The sequence below is a fragment of the Osmerus eperlanus genome, chromosome 12 (assembly GCF_963692335.1).
Source record: "Osmerus eperlanus chromosome 12, fOsmEpe2.1, whole genome shotgun sequence".
NCBI lineage: Eukaryota > Metazoa > Chordata > Actinopteri > Osmeriformes > Osmeridae > Osmerus > Osmerus eperlanus.
In genome coordinates this window covers 13,330,709-13,352,753 of record NC_085029.1, presented here as the reverse complement: position 1 = coordinate 13,352,753, position 22,045 = coordinate 13,330,709, and the positions used below count along the sequence as shown (strand labels likewise).

The following is a 22,045-nucleotide window of genomic DNA, read 5'->3' as shown; positions in this document are numbered from 1 at the left end:
ATTGTGTGTATAAAGCCCATATGTGTCTTCTGCCAATAGAAAAGCTGTTTAGGTTTTACTTAATTTATTTTAAAAGGGCAGGAGAGGAAACTATCAACACATACAGTACACAACCTATTATTGTGGTTTTAATAAAACATATTTACTTGTTTTGACAAAAATATACGTTAGTATCCAGTAAATGTTTGCTAGTTTATTGATCATGCTGTACACAGTGGCCTTTCAATGCTTGTTATTCCTTGTATTTTTGTGTGTCAACTTTGCTGACAAATTCAACCTTTAAGTTTTTTGTAAAGTTTTAAGAAATTGGTTTATTCATTTTATCCAGTAAATATAGTTCAAGCTATAAGCTAATCTAGTTGAACATGTCTAAGTATTTCTTTACTGGTGATGAATGTACAGTTCTATCCACATCCTGTTTACTACCTGTGACTTCAGTAGACTAGTGTCTATTTATTTGAACTATTTAAATGGATAATTGTCCTCTCTTATGATCATATTAAATGTTGTAGTTATTAATCTTGATTGTCTTTTATATTTAGGTATACTCTTCATGAAACACTCACCATTGCACAACACAAACAGCTGAACCAATGACAAAGCGTTTTAAGGAGTTCTAGTGTCACTGTTGTTCAGTACATAACATTACCAGGTTCCTCAACTAAAGTCAGTGTCATTACCGAAGAGTTCTTAGAAATCCTTCAGCAAACTTGCACTTGTTTTGTAAGTATGATTAGAAGGCAGAGTATTCTGTTTTATAACTTGGCATTAGCAGAAACAAAACGTACGCGGTCCTTTGTCATTTTGTAGTGTCATAAGGGCAATTAGATTGTCTTGTAGAAAGTAACTCTGCAGGAACCCTCTGTGGCTCAGTGGGTAAGCATGTGTACCATCGAGTCTACTGCCAAACATGGTACCCCTGGTTGAAATTTTGCTCAAACCAATTTATAATTCATTTAACTGATATCAGTTAAGTAATATATATACACTTTTAGTTTGTTTTTACTATACAGTTTTTATTTTTTTATGTAAGCATTTATTGAATCGAAATTTGATAAAAGTCGTGAATCGATTTGTAATTGAATCGTGACCCCAAAAATCGAATCGTGAGGTACCAAAAAGATTCCCACCCCTACAGAAGAGCTATACCGATAAACTGTCAAGTTTAAATACTTACCAGGTTGACGTGTGTCCAGTCAAAATAGTTGAACACCAGCAGCAACAAGAAAGTGAAGAGCACCAAACTAAAAGGAATTCAAATGTATTTTATTTTACAGTTCATTTGGTTATGAATTACAAGGCATGGTATGTGTGTGTGAGAGGTTTAGGGGTTCTGCCAAGACAGGAAGAGGGTTCTGTCATGTGCAGGTCTGTGAGAGGGCTGAGGAGAAGTCTAAGCAGGAGGGATCCGTCTCTGCTGACAGAGCCAGGTCCACCTGCAGCTTCAGCTGAGAGTCCAGCAGAGCTGCTCCTATCGTGAAGTGTTCCTGGAACACAACGGCACACAGGGTGTCACCCATCAAATCTAGCTTCATCAACATATTTCCTTGACGGAAACATTGTTTCCAGCCAAATTTGATCAACTTTAGAGGGAAGCGAGTCAGTGTGATTGATGGAGAAAGAGTATGAGAGATGAAGGTGTCGTGCCATACCTTCTTTTTGGAGGAGGGGGAATCCACTGGAGGGTTAAAGGTCATGTCCTTAACACTGTAGTCATCAAACAGCTCCGCTGGAGACCTGGAGAACAACAGTTACCATAGGTTATTACCTTCTACTGGTTGTTGATCTGGGTGACCACTGTTGATGACCCAGGAATAAACAAAGTCCGAAGGATACCGGAACTGCCTTGTGCCTCTCTGAACGACTGCCTCCCTTCTACAGGCCCTAACCCCACTGTCACGCACCAGTGCTCCATGTGAAGAGCTAGGTGGGTCTGACCGAGGTGTTGTCTGTCTGGTTCTTACCGTCTGCTGAGCTGGACCTGCAGCGCTCCGGATCCCTCGCTGGGGGCCCCGAGGGCCACGTGAGAGGCAAACCGCCGCACAACCGGGTGGTAGTGTCTCTGGAAACACACACGTGTTCATAAGCACTTGTACATCACACCTACACAACATTTAATTTTCAATAGTGTGTGAGTGTGTTACCTTGAGCGTGTGTAGCTCCCAGAGGGCTGTGCTTTGGGGGTTGCAGTACTCTGGTTCATCTAGCTCAGGCAGGAACACGCCACTCCCCTGGGCCTCGTTATCCAATAGGACGTCACACTTAGGGAAGGTCTGGCCAGAGAGAAAACACACACACACACGTTTTTCTCTCCTTCCCAAACACTTCTGTTTCTCTCTGACACCCTCGCTCACACACACACCCGCACTTCTATGTATTTCATCGCTCAAACACGCAGGCACGCACGCACACACACACACTCCACTCACGTGTATGATGCTCCTGCTGGACGCCAGGATGCCCACGGCAGCGTTGGGCAGCGTGTGCAGACTGAGCGTGCTCAGCCTCTTGACGAATGCCTGTGCCCGCTGCAGGGTCACCTGTTTCCTGCGCCTGGTCAGCATCACGTCCAGACAGTCCAGCACGATTCTGATGTCATCGTTAGACGCCCCTGGACAGGAAGGGAGAGAGCACTTTATAGGGGTGTTTGAAACTCCCAAACAACAGGGTTGGGTTCAGGTTTTAGTGAAGGGTTCAGAGTTCGGTGCTTAGAACGGGTTAGTGTAATCCTTGAGAGTATTTGAATGCCGGGGAGCTTCACCTGCATGTAGTTTCAGTAGGGTCTTGTAGAGGCTGGTGTAGAACTTCAAAGGGTCAATGTTGAGGACGTCACCTGTCAGGTTAAGAGAGAAGGGTTTAGAAGACGTATATGAACAAAGGCCTTCCTCTGTTGACTTCACCATCAACCAATCACTGACCTTGTCCAGAGAGGATGTTGAAGGAGGTCTGGATGCAGTGGAGGCTCTCACGATAGGTCAGATCCTGCAGAGGAGAAGCCGTCAGCCATTCATAAAATCAGAGGGAATAAATTTGGCCAATAAGAGTTCGACATAACCCATTAGATGTACTTACTCCTACTTGGATCAGATTTTGGAGAACGTTCAACAGGTCATCAAAGAACTCGAGGTTGATCAGGTGAGCAAACCTGCAGACAGGAGAAGACGTCAAACTTCCAGAACTAAATCCAGGGTTGTGATACAGCTGTTTCCCAGGTGTATGCTTGGTGTAATGTAGGAGCCTGTTCAGAGAACCAGAAATGGCTTCTTACTTGGCCAGCCCTTCTAGAACGGAGGGCAGCAGAATAGACTTCTGGGCTTTCTTCAGTATTCTGAAGTAGATCAGGAACACAATGTTCAGAGTCTCTGTGTGCTGAGAGGAGGAGAGGGAGAGGAGGAAGGGGATACAAAGGGGGAAAGGAGAAATAAATGTAAGAAAATGGCAAATCCACTGGTATGTCGGAGGAGTGTGAGGGTGTTGGACTCTGCACAGGGCCTGTGTGGGACAGCTTTCACTCACAAGCTTGATCTTCTTTTCTTTACTCTCCGAGGCCTCAGTCTCCAGAAGCTCCTTGTCCAGCTTCTCCTCAGCCTTCTTCCACTGTGGAGGAAGACTTGAGTCATACATCTCTCTCGAACACACAAAAATGGCAACAGTTGAAACACACACACACAGACAGACAGAGAGACCCAAATACACACACACACACCTTCCTCTGCATCCTGGACAGATGCTTTTGCTTCTCTTTGTACTTCATAAACTTCTTCTTAGGGGCCGTGTCTTCTGTGTCCTTCTTCAAGTCCACCTCCTTTATCCTCAGAGACAGGAGAGACCGCAGCATCTGCAGGCGGCCAGAGGAGAACATGTCAACTCACTTGATATCTTGCGTCTTTTAACGGTGTCATTTCACCGTGGGGCTATGGAAAAGACGCCCTGAAGGAGAGATCTTGAAGATGTGGTGAAAACACGTACCTCGGGTCTGACTTCATAGTTCCTGCTCTTGACCAGGCCAGATATGACCTTGACGGCGCCGAGTGAGGCCTGGCCCACCTTGTCCTGCTTCAGGAGCTGTCTGACCGCCTCACAGCACATGTCTGATACCTGCACCACAACACAACACAACACAGCACAGACACAACACGGCCAGTCAGACACCTGCACCACCACACACCAACACAATGATCTCCTCAGTCCTGAGGACTCACTACCGACCTTCCTGGTGGGGCTGTTCATGAGGGGCACCACCATGACGATGATGTTGTTGTGGAAGTTGAAGTGCGCCATGGCAACCAGAAGCTCACAGATGCAGCGGATGGCCACCTCGGCCAGCCCCTTGTAGGACTGCAGGGACACGGCGTCACTACGCTTCCTCTTCCTCTGCTGCCAGTCTGGTGACACGGCCAGGGACCAACCACAACAACCATGAACCCACCGCACCCTTTTTTCAACACTGACCAGATTCTTGAGAAGAGGATGTCTATGCTTCTTTCAGCTTGCTGGTGTTGGAAGTATGTGTGTATATCTCTGTGTGTGTGTGTGTGTGTGTGCCTACCCTTGACAGTCTGCTCCAGGTTCTCTAGGAAGAACTTGTACTGGCTCACCAATCCCTCCTCAAACTCTCTGAGCTGCTGGGTCTCCTTTTTCACCTGCACGTCAGCACAACACACACACACGATGAGAAACCCGTGTGTGTGTGTGACGGTATGTGTACACGTGTGTGCATGTACATGTTGAATCTCATTTGTATTGACGTTCTGACATGCAATGTCGTGAAAGTCACAAGTGTGTGTGGACCTTGGTAGTCTTCTCAGCCTCCGTCAGGGGTCGGATCCTGTAGGAGGGGACTATGTCCTTGAACACCTCCATGAGAGACACCATGACCAGCTTCCTGACTGTCACCGCTACATACGGGTCCGTCTCCAACAGCATGGTGCGCAGCTCCTTTAGCTTCTTAATCTAGCATGGTACACACACACACAAACACCTTTTAGTACAACTTACAAAGAAGATGGCAAAACACACACACACACATATCTTACTTACACTATTGGTGGGATCTGACAGGATAGCTGACCCCAGACCAGCAATGCGTAGCTTCCTGTCTGACAGTTTCTGAGCGCGGAGCTTTTCCTGTTCCTGGGGGGTGAGGGCGGGGCCAGTTTCTGTTTCCTCCTCTAAGGGGGGGGGGGGGGGGGGGCATAAGACAACATGCTCATTGGTCACAGAGACAACCAACATGAACAGCTGTCACATAAAAGGGAGTTTGTATTTGTTTTTATTCTGGTGTGTGGTGGTGTACCTACCGTTTTCAAACTGTTCCAAACCTGTCTGATCGTCCATTTCTTCCTCTTCCTCCTCTTTCTTTGGGACGACTGCAAGTCAAACAATAACTGTCAAATGTACCAACAACCATGCTTATGTCTGCATGCTACCAAAAGATGTGGCAAAAGACAGTTAAGACTGTCCAGTTCAGTTCACTGCTCTGACAAATCCCCCATGCTACACAGCCTTCTCTCTGCTCTCCTAACCTGGTTTCTCCATGCTCTGGGGAATGAGGCCCGTCTTGTTCTTGAGGGGAAGCAGGTGGATGACCTCTTTCTCCTCCATGACATTCATCTTCCTGGGCATCTTCTCATAGTTCTCCGGCTGCTGCTCAGACTTGCGTTTCTTGGCGTGCACAGGGCCGCTGTGGAGAGGAGGGAAGCAACAGGGAAACGGGAAGGGCAGAGTAGGAGACAATGAATGTTAATTTGTAGATACACTACTGAAGATTAGTTCTAGACACACTCTCGCATAAAATGTGAGCCATTATGTAGAGACACAGATACACTGTAGTATCACGTGTGTGCGGATGTCATAGTTTGTCGGTGTGTGCAGATGGCAGCATTGTGTTTATGTTTATCACTTGCTATGTTGGGGGCCTGCAGCAGAGCTAGTTACCAGGAGGACAGGTCTCTGGTGAGGAATGAGGCTTTCTTGGCCATTTCCCTGATCTGCTCCAGGTCATCTTCATCCATCATGTCCACGGGCAGGGACTCCACAAACTCCTCATCTTCCTCTTCCTCTGGAGGGGATAGACGCAAGCACAGGTCAATAACAAGAAACACAGCAGGTGCATGCATTCCATCTTTCATTTTAGGGTAACGATGGAGGGCCCTAATTAAATCGCGCAGGGGAATAGATTTGTATGTGGAGTGAGAGCATTTCAGTTTCCACAAACCAGGTCTCTTCTTGTAGCGCTCCAGCGGCTGTGGCGTCCGCAGGGACGCATCTTTGATAGCCTGGCGGAGCTTCTTCTGTTCTTTACGGTGTTTCTTCTCGGTGTTCTGTTGTTTGAACTGCCTGTTTTTTTGCTTGTTCTCAAGTTTTACGTTGCTGGTCTTCAGCAGCCGACGAAAACTCGGCTTTCTCTTTTTGCTTTTGGGCTAGTAAAAAAAGGGTCGACAATAGCAGTAGGTTAAAAATGATTAACTGAACACTGTATCTGGAAGGAATTTGATTCCAGCTTTAGTTATTGAACATTTCTAAACTAGCTGTCACATCATATAACTTGGCAGGCTGTTTCTAGAGTTGCCTACTAATACAAATAACAACTACGTTCGTATCTGAACTACTTACCGGGCCCATGTTCAAAGACGATATCTTACTCCACAAATAAAAACAGTTAAATATATTATTATTAAATATGTCTCAAAAACACGTATGTATTTAATACAATTCTAAGAAAATGTAATATTATTTGCACACGTGTGTATCTCGGCTTGGAAAGCCTACCCGGAAGTACATGTTTTTCAACGGGATAGGAATACTGATTTATTGCAACAGCAGACACATACCGCCGCCTAGAGCATGGGAGAAACGTGCATGTAGTCTCGTTCGCACAAAATACACATAATCATTAACACGAAAGACTTAGAAAACGCACTTAAAATGTAATACTCATACTTTCGTTTATTCACATAATTCATAACTTCTGGTCAACAGTTTCAGAGTGCTTAATTCCAATAACAATTTATGTACAGTAGGTTTTTGATTCACCATGAAAACTGTACAACACAGAGAGCATAGAAAAATTCAAAGAAAATGATAAAAATTTACAAACCTGAAATCTGATTTAAAATTAGTATGACCATTTGATAATAAAACGAATTTAAATCAAAAGTGCATAACGGCAAGATATTAAAAGAGATGTTTGGTTAATTATAAAGTAAGCAACAAGAGAACAAGACACAATTCTACGTTTTTCAGTGTGTTACATTTCATAAATAAGTAGCCTACTTTAAAATGTCTTTCTTGCTTTCATTTACAACATCAAACCACTGAGCTCCTCAATGATCTGACTTCTAAGGACTGCATCCATAATGGAGTGTTAGAGCTGTCCTGTAACCCAGAAAAGCATGTCAGATCACCACTTATGTATATATATGTGACCAGGCTACATAATATTAACAAATCACAGTCCTGAAGATGTTCTTTGGTCTGGGGTTACATGGAAAATACACTGCATAAGATCTAAGACTCTCCTTATTTTCAAAGTGAATATTTCATGTTCCAGAAGCAGATAAAAGCAGAGGCTTCATGTGTCTTTCTCAACATGTATAACCCTCTTTAGATCACTCCTTCTGCAAAATCTCTGAACTTTCCACTTCAAAAGGTTCATTTTGAGATACTTACTGTATCTTTCATTCCTGTGCTCACAGGTATGCTTGAGTGTGCATGACTCGACCTCCTGTGTGAAGTTCTATACTGTGCTTCACGCACAGCGCTGCTTCACATCCACAATGACCAGGTGGAATACAAGGACATGAATCTAGCAATTGTGTGCATTCTATGCACATAGTTGTGTTTCCCTCAATCTTGACCCACAAGTGTTGCAGATACCCTTTGGAAATGATATTAACTGTCAAATATCTCATCAATATCAAATGTCTGAGGCAAGTTGTTGAACTACTTGCATACCTACCTACTACTAATAGTATGTGAGGCAAATTTCAAGACCACTGCACAGGAAAACAGAGTTGTTACTTAGTTGTAACATCACTGTGGTCCCAAAAGTCAGGTACATCTAAATTTGTAGAAGGCCTTTCCCTCTATGAGGCTTACCACCACACTGGAGTTACAAAGGGCATCAAGTATGCTACTGTATAATATGACCATTCATCTCCAGACTTGAGGATGCTCTCTTCTACAAAGACTCTCCTTCCCATGATACTGCTGAATGACCATGGTGTCACTGGGGCAGAGACGGCCATCTTTAGGCGTGACCTCAGCGTCATCAGGGAAGTAGGGTGCTGTCAAATCGTCTTTGCCTGATCTGGTGTTAGCCAGTTCCAGCCCCAACAGGGGGATCATGGGTTGTCATGGAGTCCAGTCGCTAAATCACCCACTGGCGTTCTTCTCCGTTTCCTTTATCAATGCATTAAAAACCTATCAGAGAAAGAGAAATCAAGTGAGAGTGGTTAGAGAGAGAGAGAGATAAAACCAGGGAGAGACAGACAGAGAGAAAGGAGGGACAACAAACTGCCTATACAGATGATACATAGCACTGACCATCAGGTGGCAGTGCATTGTGAAAAATGCATCTGATAATTGTGTGCGAGTGTGTGTATATGGGCGTGTGTTTGCATGTGTGTGTGTGTGTGTACACATGGTGGCCAAGGCCTGGGAACGGATAATTACAGTTTATTTTGTGTGGAATTCTGTGTGTCTATATATATATAGGGAGTCAGGTGGCTGAGCGGTGAGGGAATCGGGCTAGTAATCCCAAGGTTGCCAGTTCGATTCTCGGTCATGCCAACTGACGTTGTGTCCTTGGGCAAGGCACTTCACCCTACTTGCCTCTGGGGGAATGTCCCTGTACTTACTGTAAGTCGCTCTGGATAAGAGCGTCTGCTAAATGACTAAATGTAAATGTAAATATACACATCACAGGTTCTAGAAATGTCCTGGACGTACCCACAAGACATTCCAGAGTTTTATCTTCTTCTCATAAAAGTCTTGGGATTTTTGTATAAGGAATTATTTCTTCCTCAAACAGCACACTGAGTCAGTTTACTTTTAAATAAACTGTGACAACTCCACTCAATTATCTTTACGCAATAATTCCATTCCAAATGTAATTCAAAGTATATTAAATGATGTCTCTTCATCGACACACCCCAACCTTTTATCTAATCTCCACTCCACTTCCTGCTGTGAAAAACCCACCTGCGTCCACTTCCTGTTCCCGCTGACCATTGGCGTGGCTGCGATGCAGGCGAATAGCCTATCGGAGAGCATGTCGTCGGGGAGGCGTGTCAGGAACTGGGCCACATGGATGAAGTCCATCTGGAGCAGCAGGTCCTCGTACAGACGCAGGATCCCCAGGCCTGTCCGGAACAGGATCTCCTCCCCGTCACGGCAGAACACGTCCCACACGCGGCACGCCACGTCCAGCGGCAACGACTTACTGTACAACGTGAAGATCCTGTGGCGACACAAACACATGCGTGCGGCACACGCGTTTAAACACTGACGAATGGAAGAAGTCTTGCGCATCGACGTAAACATATTGTGCTTGAGACAGGACAGACACATGCTGAGGCTCACCAGTCAATGAGATAGAGGTCTGGTGTGAGGTTGTAGCTCTGGAAGTGCTGGAAGAGACGGGGGAGGTTCTCTTCAAAGAACACCTCGAATGCAGCAAAGTACTTCAACATCTGGAGAAAAGGAGAGGGGGAGAGAGAGAAATAGGGAAAGAGAGAGGGCGGAAAGAGAGAAAGTTTCACATACTGACTGAACATAAAAAAAATAAAAAAAATCTTTTCTCAAGGTTTCTTGCTGCTCCCAGAGTTTCTTAATTCTTTTGGACTTTGATATTTCCAGGGAGTTTTCCTCTTATATGAGGGTTTAGGTTGGTTTTGCTGCAGTTCTATGTGAAGCCCTCTGTGACATTGCTTGTAAAAAGGTGTAGTTGGTGTAGATACTGTAAGACTGTTGACAGGACAGTGTGTGCGTGTGTGTGGTGTGTGCGTGTGTGTGGCTAAGTACCAACTCATGGTCCACTCTGAAGAAGGCCAGCTGACAGGGCTTGTTGAGCAGGTTGGCAAAGGCTATGAAGGCATCAGCCTCTTCCAGGTTCAAGATCAGGACTGCAGCTATGAAGGACATGCCCTGGACCTGGAACACACACACACAGTCAACCAACACTTCCACAAAACTGTCCAGCTACATAGTGTGTGTCGTGATACAGGTATGTGACACTCACATATCCCACGTCAGGTCTGTAACAGGTGTAAGCCCCCAGCACACTGTGAAGGACATCATGGTAGGGACCACCCTGAGAGGGAGGGGGAGGGGAAAGATTGTGAGACACAATCACTCACGCAAGCTTTTGCGCACACACACACACACACACACACACACACACACACACACGCAAACATAAGCTGTAGTCCACCTCACCTTCTGGAAAATGAAGAGAGGGGGGAAGGTTCTGGAGATATCCAGCTTGATCAGGTCCAGACTGGACTCCCTGTCGGCCAGCGACGCCCCGTCTGTAAGGCAAACTCAGTCAGACACACTGAAACACACGTCACAATCCCATTCGTTTAGCAGATGCTTTTATCCGGAGCGACCTACAAACAGTGTGCATCGAAAGCACAGCAGAAGATCGAGGATCAGAAAAGGGAATCATTCTGACAGTATTTAGGCGGTAAGAGTCGGTATTTACGTTGTCTGTGTTATATCCTATAAACACGTATGATATTGTGTAAACACAGTAGCGATATATGAGACAGACATCTCTAAACCAAGCAGCCTGTGGTGCCAGTCTGGATTTGTGTATGGAGACCGTGGCCCTGTGTGAAATAACAAATGCTGAGGTGCCAGACTAACTCACAGCCAGGGGGATCTGGAGCTATGCCAGGCACACACACACACTGTGAACGCTAGCGGAGCATTTTGCTGGAGCCTCTCCTCAGTCTCTCACTCTCTCACACACACACGCGCGCGCGCGCACACACACACACACACACACACACACACACACACACACACACACACACACACACACACCTCTGGTCCCAGACCAGCTCTTAACGTAGGCAGCTCTTTGACTGTCGATGTCACATTATAAACCCTGGTCCCAGACCAGCTACGGTTGTCACCTCCCCTGACTGGCACTGCCAACTCATAAGCCCTGGTTCCAGATCAGCCAGTGTAGTAGGTCATCTCGCAAATCCTACTGTACCCATCATTCCTTTTCATGCAAAGTTGGAGGACTGACAGCACTGGCTTCTTGCCAGGATTCTCATGATGGTGGAAACAGATGCTTTAAACACAGAGGAAACACAAAAACCGAAAAATCTTTTTTCGTTTTGTTTATCTTCTCCTTGGAGGGAGCGAATGGCTGGAGAGATAGGGAGGACGTGTGCTGTGTGATGTGGTTCTATCTGCAGCAGACAGCACTGTGCACCAGGAGCCTGTATGGCTGTCTGAAGTGTGACGCAGAGAGGAAACAGCTACGCCTCTCAGAGGAGGTGGAGAGAACAGAAGGAGAGGAAGAAGAAGGGAGAGTCTGGGGAATGGAGACAGGAGCTGTTTACAATGTTTCTGTGTATGTCGGAAAACTGCACGCGCACGCACGGTCGCACACGCCTTTGTACCTACCATCAACCTCGCTCTCTGAGCCCGTCTCACTGAAGATCCTCCACTTTTCCCTGGCCCTGGAGAGGAAGATCTGATACAGCTCTGAAGAGGAGGGGAGGAGAGGGGGAGCGGAAGGAAAGGCGTTAGCGATGAACGAAGGGGGGAATTGAAAGGATGAAAGAGGATCTCTGTCAGGAGCTCCTAAGGTTCTGACATCTCCATGGCTTCCAGACAGAACATTACATGGATATGCTATCCTGGGATGATACACATACACACACAAAACATGACAGAGTGAAATCATCTCCTAGCTTTGGTATTTTGATATTCAGGACCCATACTCTCGAATGGATTTGATGTAGTCTGTATTCCTGAGCTACAGAAGTGATTCAGACTTTTCAAGGGACCTCCACAGATCCTAACTGTGGACCATTAGAGCCACACTTTAGGGTGTTTTTTTTATATCAATACCCCCCCAGCCCAGAATAAGTTCACTTATCCGGGTGAACCGTGCCCACTTGAAAAGGTGGTCTCCAGGTAAGGTTTGTGTGTACTAGTGTTTCATTAGTGACAAACTCAAGTGGGAGTCAGGTGGCTGAGCGGTTAGAGAATCGGGCTAGTAATCAGAAGGTCGCTGGTTCGATTCCTGGCCGTGTCAAATGACGTTGTGTCCTTGGGCAAGGCACTTCACCCTACTTGCCTCGGGGGAATGTCCCTGTACTTACTGTAAGTCGCTCTGGATAAGAGCGTCTGCTAAATGACTAAATGTAAATGTAAAGTGGCAGTCAGCGAGCTGCAAATCTCAACGCAAGTCTCCTCTGAAAGCTGCGTATCTGTGACCTGGTACCTGGGGTGATGTTGAGCTCGTTGGAGATGGCCAGGCTCCAGACTCTCCCTCTGACGTTGGGGGGCAGACCCTGCCACCAGAGCTCCCGGGCCCTGCGCGTGTTCTTCCTACACACGGGGGGGGGGGGGGTCACACGGGAAGGGGGGGGGGGGTCACATGCAAAGAATATCCAGTGATGCGGTGCATGTCTGTAGTCTTTGTTTATTCCTGATCGTGAAGGGGAGTCAGAATTCAACAACCCCATGAAATCGAACGAGAAGGAAGACACATGTAACCAGCCACGTGTGGACCGTCTGATGCACTCATCATCCACTACTTAGACACGAGGCCCCGGAAGTGGATAGCCTAGGGACAAGGCCCAAAAAGTGACTATTTTCTCCAGACATGAAGAGACTCACATGCTGTCCCAATGTGGCAGGATGTCATTGTTCCAGACCAGCATGGCGCTGGCGATGCCCTCTTCCTGTTTGAGCCTCTCCTTCATCATCTTCTGCTTCTTCTGGGCCTCCTTCAGCTCTGAGGGAAGAGGAAGCGGCCAGTCAGTTAGGCAGCTAGACAGACACGTCTGGGGAGACAAAAGTGAGGAAACCAAAGGGGTGACGGAATGGCAGGTGTTGAGATACCTCTCTTTTTGGCCTCCGCCACCATCTCTTCGTACTCCTGCCGGTGTCTCTGGGCCTCCTCTACAGACTTTGCAGGCAGGTTCCTACAGGAAGACACCAGGTGACACCATGCTAGTATCAGTTCGACCCAAAACCAAAACTGAGTCAGGAAGTGATGTCAACACTGAGGACAGGTGGTGAACATTCAGCCTCGGAGGATAAGCCTGTCAGCTGCTTAGGCTACGGTGAACTGAACTGCAAACTTCACGCATGCATGTGGGGTGTGAGAGAGAAAGAGAGAGAGAGTGAGTTCGTTGAGGTGACACTCAGATTTCACCAATCTATACTTAATGAGGCACTAAGGTCCACAATGTGAGAGCAACCCAATTGACCAAGATACCCACACACAGAAACACGACACCATCTTGGCTTTAAGGCCCACGGATCACCGCATCCTGCACTGATCTTGTTGCAGAAGAACGTGTTGTGATGTCCATTTCTCTGTGAGGGGTTAAGGAGCCATTCTGGCCTTTACCCCTGCATGGACTTCCCAATCTTTTAGGTTACGAAAGGGGGTGGGTGACAGAAAGGGAGAAGTGAAAGAGAAACAGAGAGAGAGAGAGAGAGAGAGAGAGAGAGAGAGAGAGAGAGAGAGAGAGAGAGAGAGAGAGAGAGAGAGAGACACTCACGCAGGTCTGTCTTCCAGTATGAGAGCCGTGGTGGACAGAGGCTCAAACTCCAGATTCTTCCTTCGGCCCAGTGCATTCTGGGTGGGCGAGTTCCCCGTCCTCCCCACCTTGGCCTCATACTCCTGCGAGAACATCAAAAACATGAGTCTCAAAACGACATGAAAGACACGGCCAGAACACATGGATAGAGCCTGCAGTCAGCCCTGTAGGCTCATCATGGATCAGCTGACAGACTTGTGGAGGTCAAAAGCACCTAGACGCATGCAGACGGCCAGGGGTCAGGCAGACAGACAGGCTGACTGGGAGGCATGGGAAAAGAGGGGGGTGATTGTGTGGAGAGAGCGAGCGGTTAAAAGAGAACGTTCTCCTGGGGAGAAGGAGGAAGTGATAACAGGAAGTGGTGGAACGAGTATGTCCTCATAAGGGTGGCCATTATAGCTGTGATTGTATGGTAGACAGAGACCAAGAGAAAGAGAGAAGAAAACATGACTCTGCTAGAAAGGCATTTTAGTGTCAGAGCACAATGCTTGTCCAGCTAGCTACATACATACATCCACAGGCCTGTCAGATAACAAAACTATTATGTCCATAACCCCCCCACTCAGACCCCCATCTTGAGTGTAGCACACAGACCCCTGTCCTGATCCAGCCGTGGTGCTGAGTGCTCACAGTCAGTGGTGGTCTGTGTAGGGGGCATGCAGCTCCCCAGATCTGCAGCCATACATCTGGGGCTGCAGAGCAACACAAGGCTAACCCCTGACTGAGCGGAGCACAGCCCGGAGGCGGACGCTAAATGGCCACATTGTCTCAGCGGTGCATCCCTGAAGGCGTTTATGGGCCCAGATACAATAGGGGACTATGTATGGAGGTGGGGGGTGGAGTAAAAAGGGATGGGGATGGGTTGAAGACAAGAAAGTAATGGGTTTAAAAACACCAGATGCCGACAAAACTAAATGTTGACGATCAACAGCCCGCAGCCAAAGAAACTATGGAATACATGCACAACAACACAACTACATGAACGGAAACAGGATGATTCTCCATGGATGAGGTCACTGGGTTGGCCGATGAAGGCAGGCTGATGACATGCATAAAATAAAGAGAGATGAGGTGAAAGGTAGCTCAAAACTGAGACTGAGCAAGAGACAGAGATAAGGCAAGAGAGAGAGACAGAGAGAGAGAGAGACAGAGAGAGAGTCCGTACCCCAGTGTTTAACAGGTCTGGAGTGGACACAGATGTTAGACAGCCTGGTACACTCTCCTGGAAGAAGAAGGAACACGTTGGCACTTAAATGGTTAAATGGTTTAAGAAAAACCGACACTAACATGAAAAAGTCTCTCCCAACACTTTCTTAAAAGGACCGACTTACCAAGTGTGTAAGGTGCTCCCTGACTTTACTAATCTAGGGATGAGGAGAACATAATAGGCTTTGAAGCTTGTCTCTATCATGGTGTGGAGACACAAACTCTAATCACCCAACAGGAGAGTCTGAAAACTGATCTACACCCATGGCAGTGGAGGGGGAGACAAGAGGAGGGAACATAGAAGAAGAGAGGATGAGGTTGAGAGGGAAGAGGGAAAAGGGAGAGAGTGGGAGGAGGGCATTAGAAGAGAGAGGATAGATAGAGGGAGAGAACAGCGGACACAGTCAGAGGCCAAGCCTCACAACTGGTGACTGGGGGAGAAAAGGCGGATTCGAGAGCAGCCAAGAACCAGACCATCAGAAAAGTGTGCCACGTTGATTTCCAGTAAGCCAGACAGACCAGTTAACCAGCAAAGTGTCCCCTGCCAGTCACACACACACACACGTCCCAGCATGTACATGCATTCTTAAAGAGCGTGATACTATTCACGACACGTCTCTTTATTGTTTCTCTCCCTCTCTCACACACACACACACACACACACACACACGCACACACACACACACACACACACACGCACACACACACACACACACACAACTTGTATCCCTCACTCTTTCTCTGGCAGGAGTCTAACAGGAAGGTAACAGTAGATACAGTTCCTTTCCTGGTTTGTTGGAGTGAGATGCTATCAGTGTCCTAGCTCCAGCAGTACCTGGTCAGACAGGTATGAGCGTAGTTCAAGGTTTCTGGCTCAAATGGTGCATCACACAATAGTGTAATGTTGGCAATGCATCACATGTGAGGGCATGTATGAGAGTGTCTGAGTGAGTGAGAGTTAGAGGAAAAAATGTTTTGGGAAGTTTGAATGAAGTTTATGCCAAACTGAAGGAGTGTTGGTGGTGTGTGTGTGTGTACAGCAGGTTCATTTGTAGCGGCTAGCAATTGATACGGGTTGTTATCTTACTAGGGAGCTAGGTCAGGTAGGGCTGAAGTTAACGCTAATGCTAACGCAGCCTATTCGGATGGGGATTAAAGCCAGACTAGCACGTGATAGATATTAAGCTCCTGGAATTCATCCCAATGGTATCCCTGGATGACTAGCACACGCTAGCACACTCAGTAGTCTACTAGCACAATCACTGGGCTCACTGCCCTCATGACTGAATGCATTTATTATCTTGAGGAGATCAGACAGGGCATGGTAGTGCTTGGTTTAACATACCATTCAACACTGAAATAGCTTTGTCTCTCGAGGTAAAGGAAAAACTGTCGACTAATGAGTCATTCCGTTAACCAGGAAGTTAGTAAATGATTCACTACACACACAATCAGAAACGAGCTGCATGCTGGTTTCTTGCCTGTCAGCAGACCCATCAAACCACCTATAGTAAAGTTTTACACAGGTCTTCTTCATTGAGGTGTGGTACAACCTCTTGTCAGAAGTATAGGAGATGGGGAGCTAGATACCTGCTGTATGGTCCTGCAGTCTCTGGAGGGGCTCTCTCTGAGAGGAACCTTCCCAAAGAGCTTCCACCCGGGGGCACTATGCTCCTTCTGCTTCCTGGAGAACAAATTTCTAACACACACACGCCGCACACACACATAGGAGAGAAAGACAGGATAACACACAGGATGAGTAAGCAACATTTATGATGACAGTTTTCTTCTTTTTTTTTTTTTAAGGCTGGCTATAGTGCTTTCAACTGACCCTTTCCTGTTGAGTCAATTGATTAAGAAACCGAGGCAGTTCCTGACACATCCTTATATGATTCCTGGATAATATCTAAGGACTGACTTTTCCAGTGAAGTCACAAATACGATAGTGACATTGTGAGTGTGTGTGTGTGTGTGTATGTGTCTACAACAGAATGATTACAGTACGGAGGTCATTCTCTGTTTCCAGCAGTCCGGTGCCTCAGCTGTAAATGTTGTATGAGTCGGAGACCTAGTTTTGAGATGGCGGACTAGTCGAGCCCATGGTGTGCTGTTACTGTTAACCTACACCACTATAAGACCTCGGACTGATACCCACTCAGAGCTTTAAATAGTCTACAACTCTATTGTCCAAGAGACAAAGTATCCTTGCTTGTAACCCTGCAAAGAAAACACAGGCTGGTGTGACGTGTCGGTGTCGGCCTAGGATAACTGGTTCGACCAAACTATGAAAGGCAGAGAGATTAGGCCTACCTGACAAAGTAACAGGGGGTTCAAAACAAACTTGTTAACCTGCCCAAATAACTAAGGGCAAACCTTTATACCTGTCAGATTGACAGGATGACAATGTTTATTGTTTTACCTGCCAAAGTACTCTGCTACGCCAGGTCGCTGGGACTGCAGAGCCAGCTCCGAGGAGTCCACCACACTGAGGCCCGGGGGGAGGTGTCCTGGGGCGCTCTGCCGCCGACTCGACTCAAACGTGTTCCTGGAGCTCAGGCTGACGTCCATGAAGCTCGGCCCACACTGCACCTCCTCGCCCACAACTCTGCCCTCTACCTCGTCCTTGGGGTTCAGCGAGGGGCCGGCATAGCTCATACTGCTGGCCAGAGGCCTCTGCTCAGGGGCTGGCTTGTTGGAAAGACCCTGGTCTGAGGCCTGATTGTCCTTTGCCTCTATGGTGGCTGGGGCTGTGTCAGGGTTTGTGGTTTGGGCAGGGTTGGGAGAACAACCATGATAGATTACAGAGGTAGCACCATGAGGCTGTGGTTCCCCCACCATGTTCTCTTGTGTTCTAGATTGGTCTTCAGTTCTACCAGGCTCCTCAGTCTGACCAGAACTTTGACATAAACTACTATTGGCTGTGCAGGAAAAGGGTTTCTCCAAGTGAGTGAGTGACACACAAGTTTCACCTTCAAATGACTGAGGAGGGGAAACTGACTCTTGGTGAAATGTCACATCTCTGCAGTTCCCTAACATTAGCCCACCGTTTGACATTTTTCTCTCTGGGTCAGCGGTTTTGTACTGCTCACTCCGTGACCGGCGATCTGCATCGAGCACGGGGTTGCTCTGCGGGTAACAGACCGCCTCGCCATTCAGAATTCCTTCGGGACTGCTCCTGTCTGCTAGCTGACCTTTATACGATTTAATCAGTGAATCTTCGGTGTGAGACTTCGTCACAGCGTTTAGGCCACACGGATCTGCAGATGCATCCTTGATTTGATCGCATAGGGAGAGAGCATTAAGGGCTTCCCCGTCCTCATCTATCTCCATGGTGCCAGGAGCAGGGCAGGACTCGTTTCCATTCGTACCCCCTCTTTCTGCCCAGTTTGACTTAGTAAAGCCGTTTGAAGAAGAACCACTAACATTGCATGACTTAGAAATGTCATTGTCCTTCGCAATGCACCCGGGTGGGCTCTCAGTAACTAAATCCAACATTTTCCCATTCCCGTCAATACGCGTGCACTGGCGTAAAGCACTGAACTCGGTTGAGCTCCGGCCGATGTCCCCGTCTCCTTCACCTACCTCCAACGAATCCCTGCGGCCGCTCCAACCGGTTTCGTCCTTGTTGACATTCGATTGGTAAACTGCAAACTCCGTCGTGTCGCCAGACAGTTGACCCAATGATGTGATGGTCGCCCGGTCATTGAGATTGACAGACAAAGCCGGTTGCGAACATCCATCCCCTGACGTTTCCATGTTGTTCACATTCCCCGCACCACCCCACAACTAAACCGCTGTGGTGCTGTTGTCCGCCCAGGTTGAGCGGATCTTGGTGTTCTTACTGTGGTTACCATGACTAGGTTATCCCAGGGGGACGCTTTATCCGTAATATCTTAACGCATATTTTGGCGCATTCTGTCAGATTATTAAATTAAATAGACTGACAGTTTACCAACGGTAGTATGGTCACTATATCTTACTTAATTCTGAAACCGGTAGCCGCCCACTACTTGAACAGTAAGCAGTGGCCATTTTGAGATTCTAGTGACGTAGCAAGGAAGAAGGTGGAAAATTTTAAATGGCCCAAAAAAAAAGCGGAGGCGGGAAATCTAGGAAAAATAGGACACCTGCTGTCCATTGAAAGCTATTACACTACACGTAATATAAAAGTTTACCAATAAGTAGCTTGTCTATTACAATTTTAGTTGTTTCGTTTTTCATTACAAAAAGGCTATGCTATGTAGCCTACATTTTACTCTCAAGATGCACTTTATGCGTTTTGGGGCTCCAAGCCAAGCGTTTGAGGTGTAGGCCTACTCCTTTTCAGCACCATGGACAGCGAAAGAAAGACGTTGCCACTTGGGCTGCACTGGTTGGTTAGATTGCAAACTCAGAAGGATAAGTGCCATGTCCAGGACTTTTAATATTTTTTTAGATGATCAACAAAAGGTCAAAAAATCTGTCAATAGGTTCTCTTCTATATTTTTGAAAGCGGTACACTGTAAAATAATAGCGTCATATTTAAATGCCCTATTTCGAATCTTTCCACATTTGCCGTTATTTTACATAGGCCTATTTGAGATATTGCTCTTACTTCTGGGCCTACTGTACTTCAAAGTAAATGAAAGGAATTCGCAATTGGCTGGCGACAACCAGCACTAAGCGTCGCTATCCAACCATTACAAAATGACAGAGAAAGACTGTTCAACACTCGTTTACTGTTTCTTCAGCATGGGTGCATGGAGCAGCAAGAGGGGAGGTAATTGGTTAAAACGCAATCTCTAATATGTGTATGAACTGGACTTTACACTCCGCTGAATAGATGCACGCGAAAGAGACAAGTGCCATATTACATCACTGTCTTGTGGAGAGCGCAACCTTACGTGCGCTTTGGATGATGCTCTGGAAACTGAACATTTTAAACCGTGCACAAGGAAAATTACAAAGTAATGCCAATGGAGAAGTTCTACAACCACAACCAAATTCATTCCTCTGGCGATGCAAGGAATAATACAGGTGGCGGAACCAGCGCCCGTGCGCTTACCGGGTGCGTCCTCTTCATTTTGATTGTTTCCACGCTTTTGGGGAACACACTCGTGTGTGCTGCGGTCATAAAATTTCGACACCTGAGGTCTAAAGTGACCAACTCATTTGTCATCTCCCTTGCGGTGTCTGACCTGTTCGTGGCCGTCCTGGTAATGCCTTGGAAGGCGGTGTCGGAAGTGGCAGGCTACTGGCTTTTTGGTGCCTTCTGTGACACCTGGATAGCTTTCGACATCATGTGCTCCACCGCCTCCATCCTCAACCTTTGTATCATCAGTATGGACAGATACTGGGCAATCTCCAGTCCATTCAGATACGAGCGTAAAATGACCCAAAGATTCGCTTTCGTGATGATTGGGGTGGCCTGGACGCTGTCTATTTTGATTTCATTCATTCCAGTTCAATTGAACTGGCACAAGGCAGAGGCAGAAAACTCAATGCTGGACAACCGAGATAAGATGGAAGAGTGCAACGCAAGCCTGAACAGGACGTATGCTATATCTTCTTCACTAATAAGTTTTTACATCCCCGTGGTGATCATGGTGGGAACGTACACACGCATTTACAGAATTGCGCAGACCCAGATTCGACGGATATCTTCTTTGGAGAGGGCGGTGGAACACGCGCAGAACCAGCAACACACTAATGACGAAAACTCATTAAAAACGTCGTTCAAAAAAGAAACCAAAGTTTTAAAAACACTTTCTATCATAATGGGAGTGTTTGTGTTTTGTTGGTTGCCGTTTTTTGTTCTGAATTGCATGGTACCTTTCTGTGATAAGAACAAACTTGGGGACCCGCTGTGCGTTAGCAACACCACCTTTAACATTTTCGTGTGGTTCGGGTGGGCCAATTCGTCTTTGAACCCAGTGATTTACGCATTCAATGCTGATTTCAGGAAAGCGTTTTCGACGATTCTTGGTTGTAATAGATATTGTTCTACGTCTACGGTCGAGGCTGTTGACTTCAGCAACGAGTTAGTATCGTACCACCATGATACCACGCTCCAGAAAGACCCAACCGTCACCACGGCTCAGCGCCCCATCATTGTCGCTCACAATGGGGAGGATTTGGACATGCCCTTCGACAAAGTCTCAGTCCTCTCCGGTGTTTCACGGAACCAAAGAAACCTTCACCTCCCTGCCATACTTCAATTCGAGTGTGAAGCAGAGATATCCTTAGATATGATGCCCTTCACGTCCAGTCACAACGACGGCTATGCTATCCCAGGTCAAACTGAAGATGTGTGCAATTAAGCAGGGCCATGGCATTGGCGTACACGTGTAATGGTTTCTTGTAGACACTCCCGACTAAATAAAAAGGTAACATGTGTCATACTGTATTATTTATTTTGTATCTTGGCACCTATTGTATAGACTATACATTTGTATTTCATAAATGTGCTTCTAAGCATTCCTAGAAAAGCCATCTACTTTGCAAGCACAGTATTTGTAGAATTACAGTATTAGTCAAAGGACAAAGAAAATGAGTATAAGAACACAACATTTATTTGTTCGGGTTAGATATTGAACCATTTATTGTCCACACAGTGCAATAAAGATTCATCAATATTTGTCAATACAATTTATTGAGCACCTTATTATGCTTCCACTGTGACATTCAAGAACAATAGTAAGGACAGATCCTCCCTGCATTTGAGGGAGTCTTTGATATATCTAGTAGATGACTAGTGGTGTAATTATGGATAATTGCCTGATAAATGGCCCCATAGGCAATTATGTGCCATTGTTTAAGAACCCGCACATGGTTCTCATGATTGAAGATCACTGGTTTGCAAAATAATACTAAAAGCAGAGCATTTGCCAAAATGACACCCGTGGGCACACAGGAGGCAAAATTAGGATAATATTATCCATTTTACAGTGGGCCTAAATGTTTGTAGGACAAAAATCTTGAACCTCTGGAACAGGTAATTACATTTTGCATTCAATAATGATAAATGGTACAAGCTCGTACCCTGTAACAAAGTGTTC

The 22,045-nt window shown here is 46.5% G+C and overlaps 3 protein-coding genes across 4 annotated transcripts; 1 reads left to right on the top strand and 2 right to left on the bottom strand.

Annotated features, from left to right (window-relative positions):
- Positions 1 to 1,245: 1,245 nt before the first annotated feature.
- noc3l (NOC3-like DNA replication regulator) lies at positions 1,246 to 6,794 on the bottom strand. Its single transcript, XM_062475359.1, has 21 exons — positions 6,616 to 6,794; positions 6,218 to 6,422; positions 5,938 to 6,061; positions 5,526 to 5,683; positions 5,301 to 5,369; positions 5,041 to 5,171; positions 4,792 to 4,953; positions 4,550 to 4,643; positions 4,210 to 4,385; positions 3,970 to 4,098; positions 3,707 to 3,838; positions 3,517 to 3,597; positions 3,269 to 3,369; positions 3,073 to 3,145; positions 2,919 to 2,982; positions 2,762 to 2,833; positions 2,430 to 2,611; positions 2,145 to 2,273; positions 1,965 to 2,062; positions 1,653 to 1,737; positions 1,246 to 1,487 (listed from the first exon to the last, which is right to left on the bottom strand). Exons 1-21 carry the CDS (start codon positions 6,622 to 6,624, stop codon positions 1,359 to 1,361), a joined length of 2,403 nt encoding a protein of 800 aa, XP_062331343.1. The 5' UTR covers positions 6,625 to 6,794; the 3' UTR covers positions 1,246 to 1,358.
- Positions 6,795 to 6,936: 142 nt separating this feature from the next.
- tbc1d12b (TBC1 domain family, member 12b) lies at positions 6,937 to 19,038 on the bottom strand. 2 transcript variants are annotated; one of them, XM_062474701.1, is made up of 14 exons: positions 17,428 to 19,038; positions 16,599 to 16,707; positions 14,968 to 15,024; positions 13,764 to 13,885; positions 13,096 to 13,178; positions 12,871 to 12,988; positions 12,473 to 12,579; positions 11,647 to 11,727; positions 10,441 to 10,532; positions 10,244 to 10,315; positions 10,027 to 10,155; positions 9,586 to 9,695; positions 9,205 to 9,463; positions 6,937 to 8,424 (listed from the first exon to the last, which is right to left on the bottom strand). In XM_062474701.1, exons 1-14 carry the CDS (start codon positions 18,762 to 18,764, stop codon positions 8,377 to 8,379), a joined length of 2,724 nt encoding a protein of 907 aa, XP_062330685.1. In that variant the 5' UTR covers positions 18,765 to 19,038; the 3' UTR covers positions 6,937 to 8,376. The 2 variants fall into 2 exon arrangements, with proteins under 2 accessions (XP_062330685.1, XP_062330686.1); XM_062474702.1 differs by lacking the exon at positions 14,968 to 15,024.
- Positions 19,039 to 19,816: 778 nt separating this feature from the next.
- drd6b (dopamine receptor D6b) lies at positions 19,817 to 21,544 on the top strand. The gene has a single exon (XM_062475019.1). It carries the CDS (start codon positions 19,958 to 19,960, stop codon positions 21,305 to 21,307), a length of 1,350 nt encoding a protein of 449 aa, XP_062331003.1. The 5' UTR covers positions 19,817 to 19,957; the 3' UTR covers positions 21,308 to 21,544.
- The last annotated feature ends 501 nt before the right edge of the window (positions 21,545 to 22,045 follow it).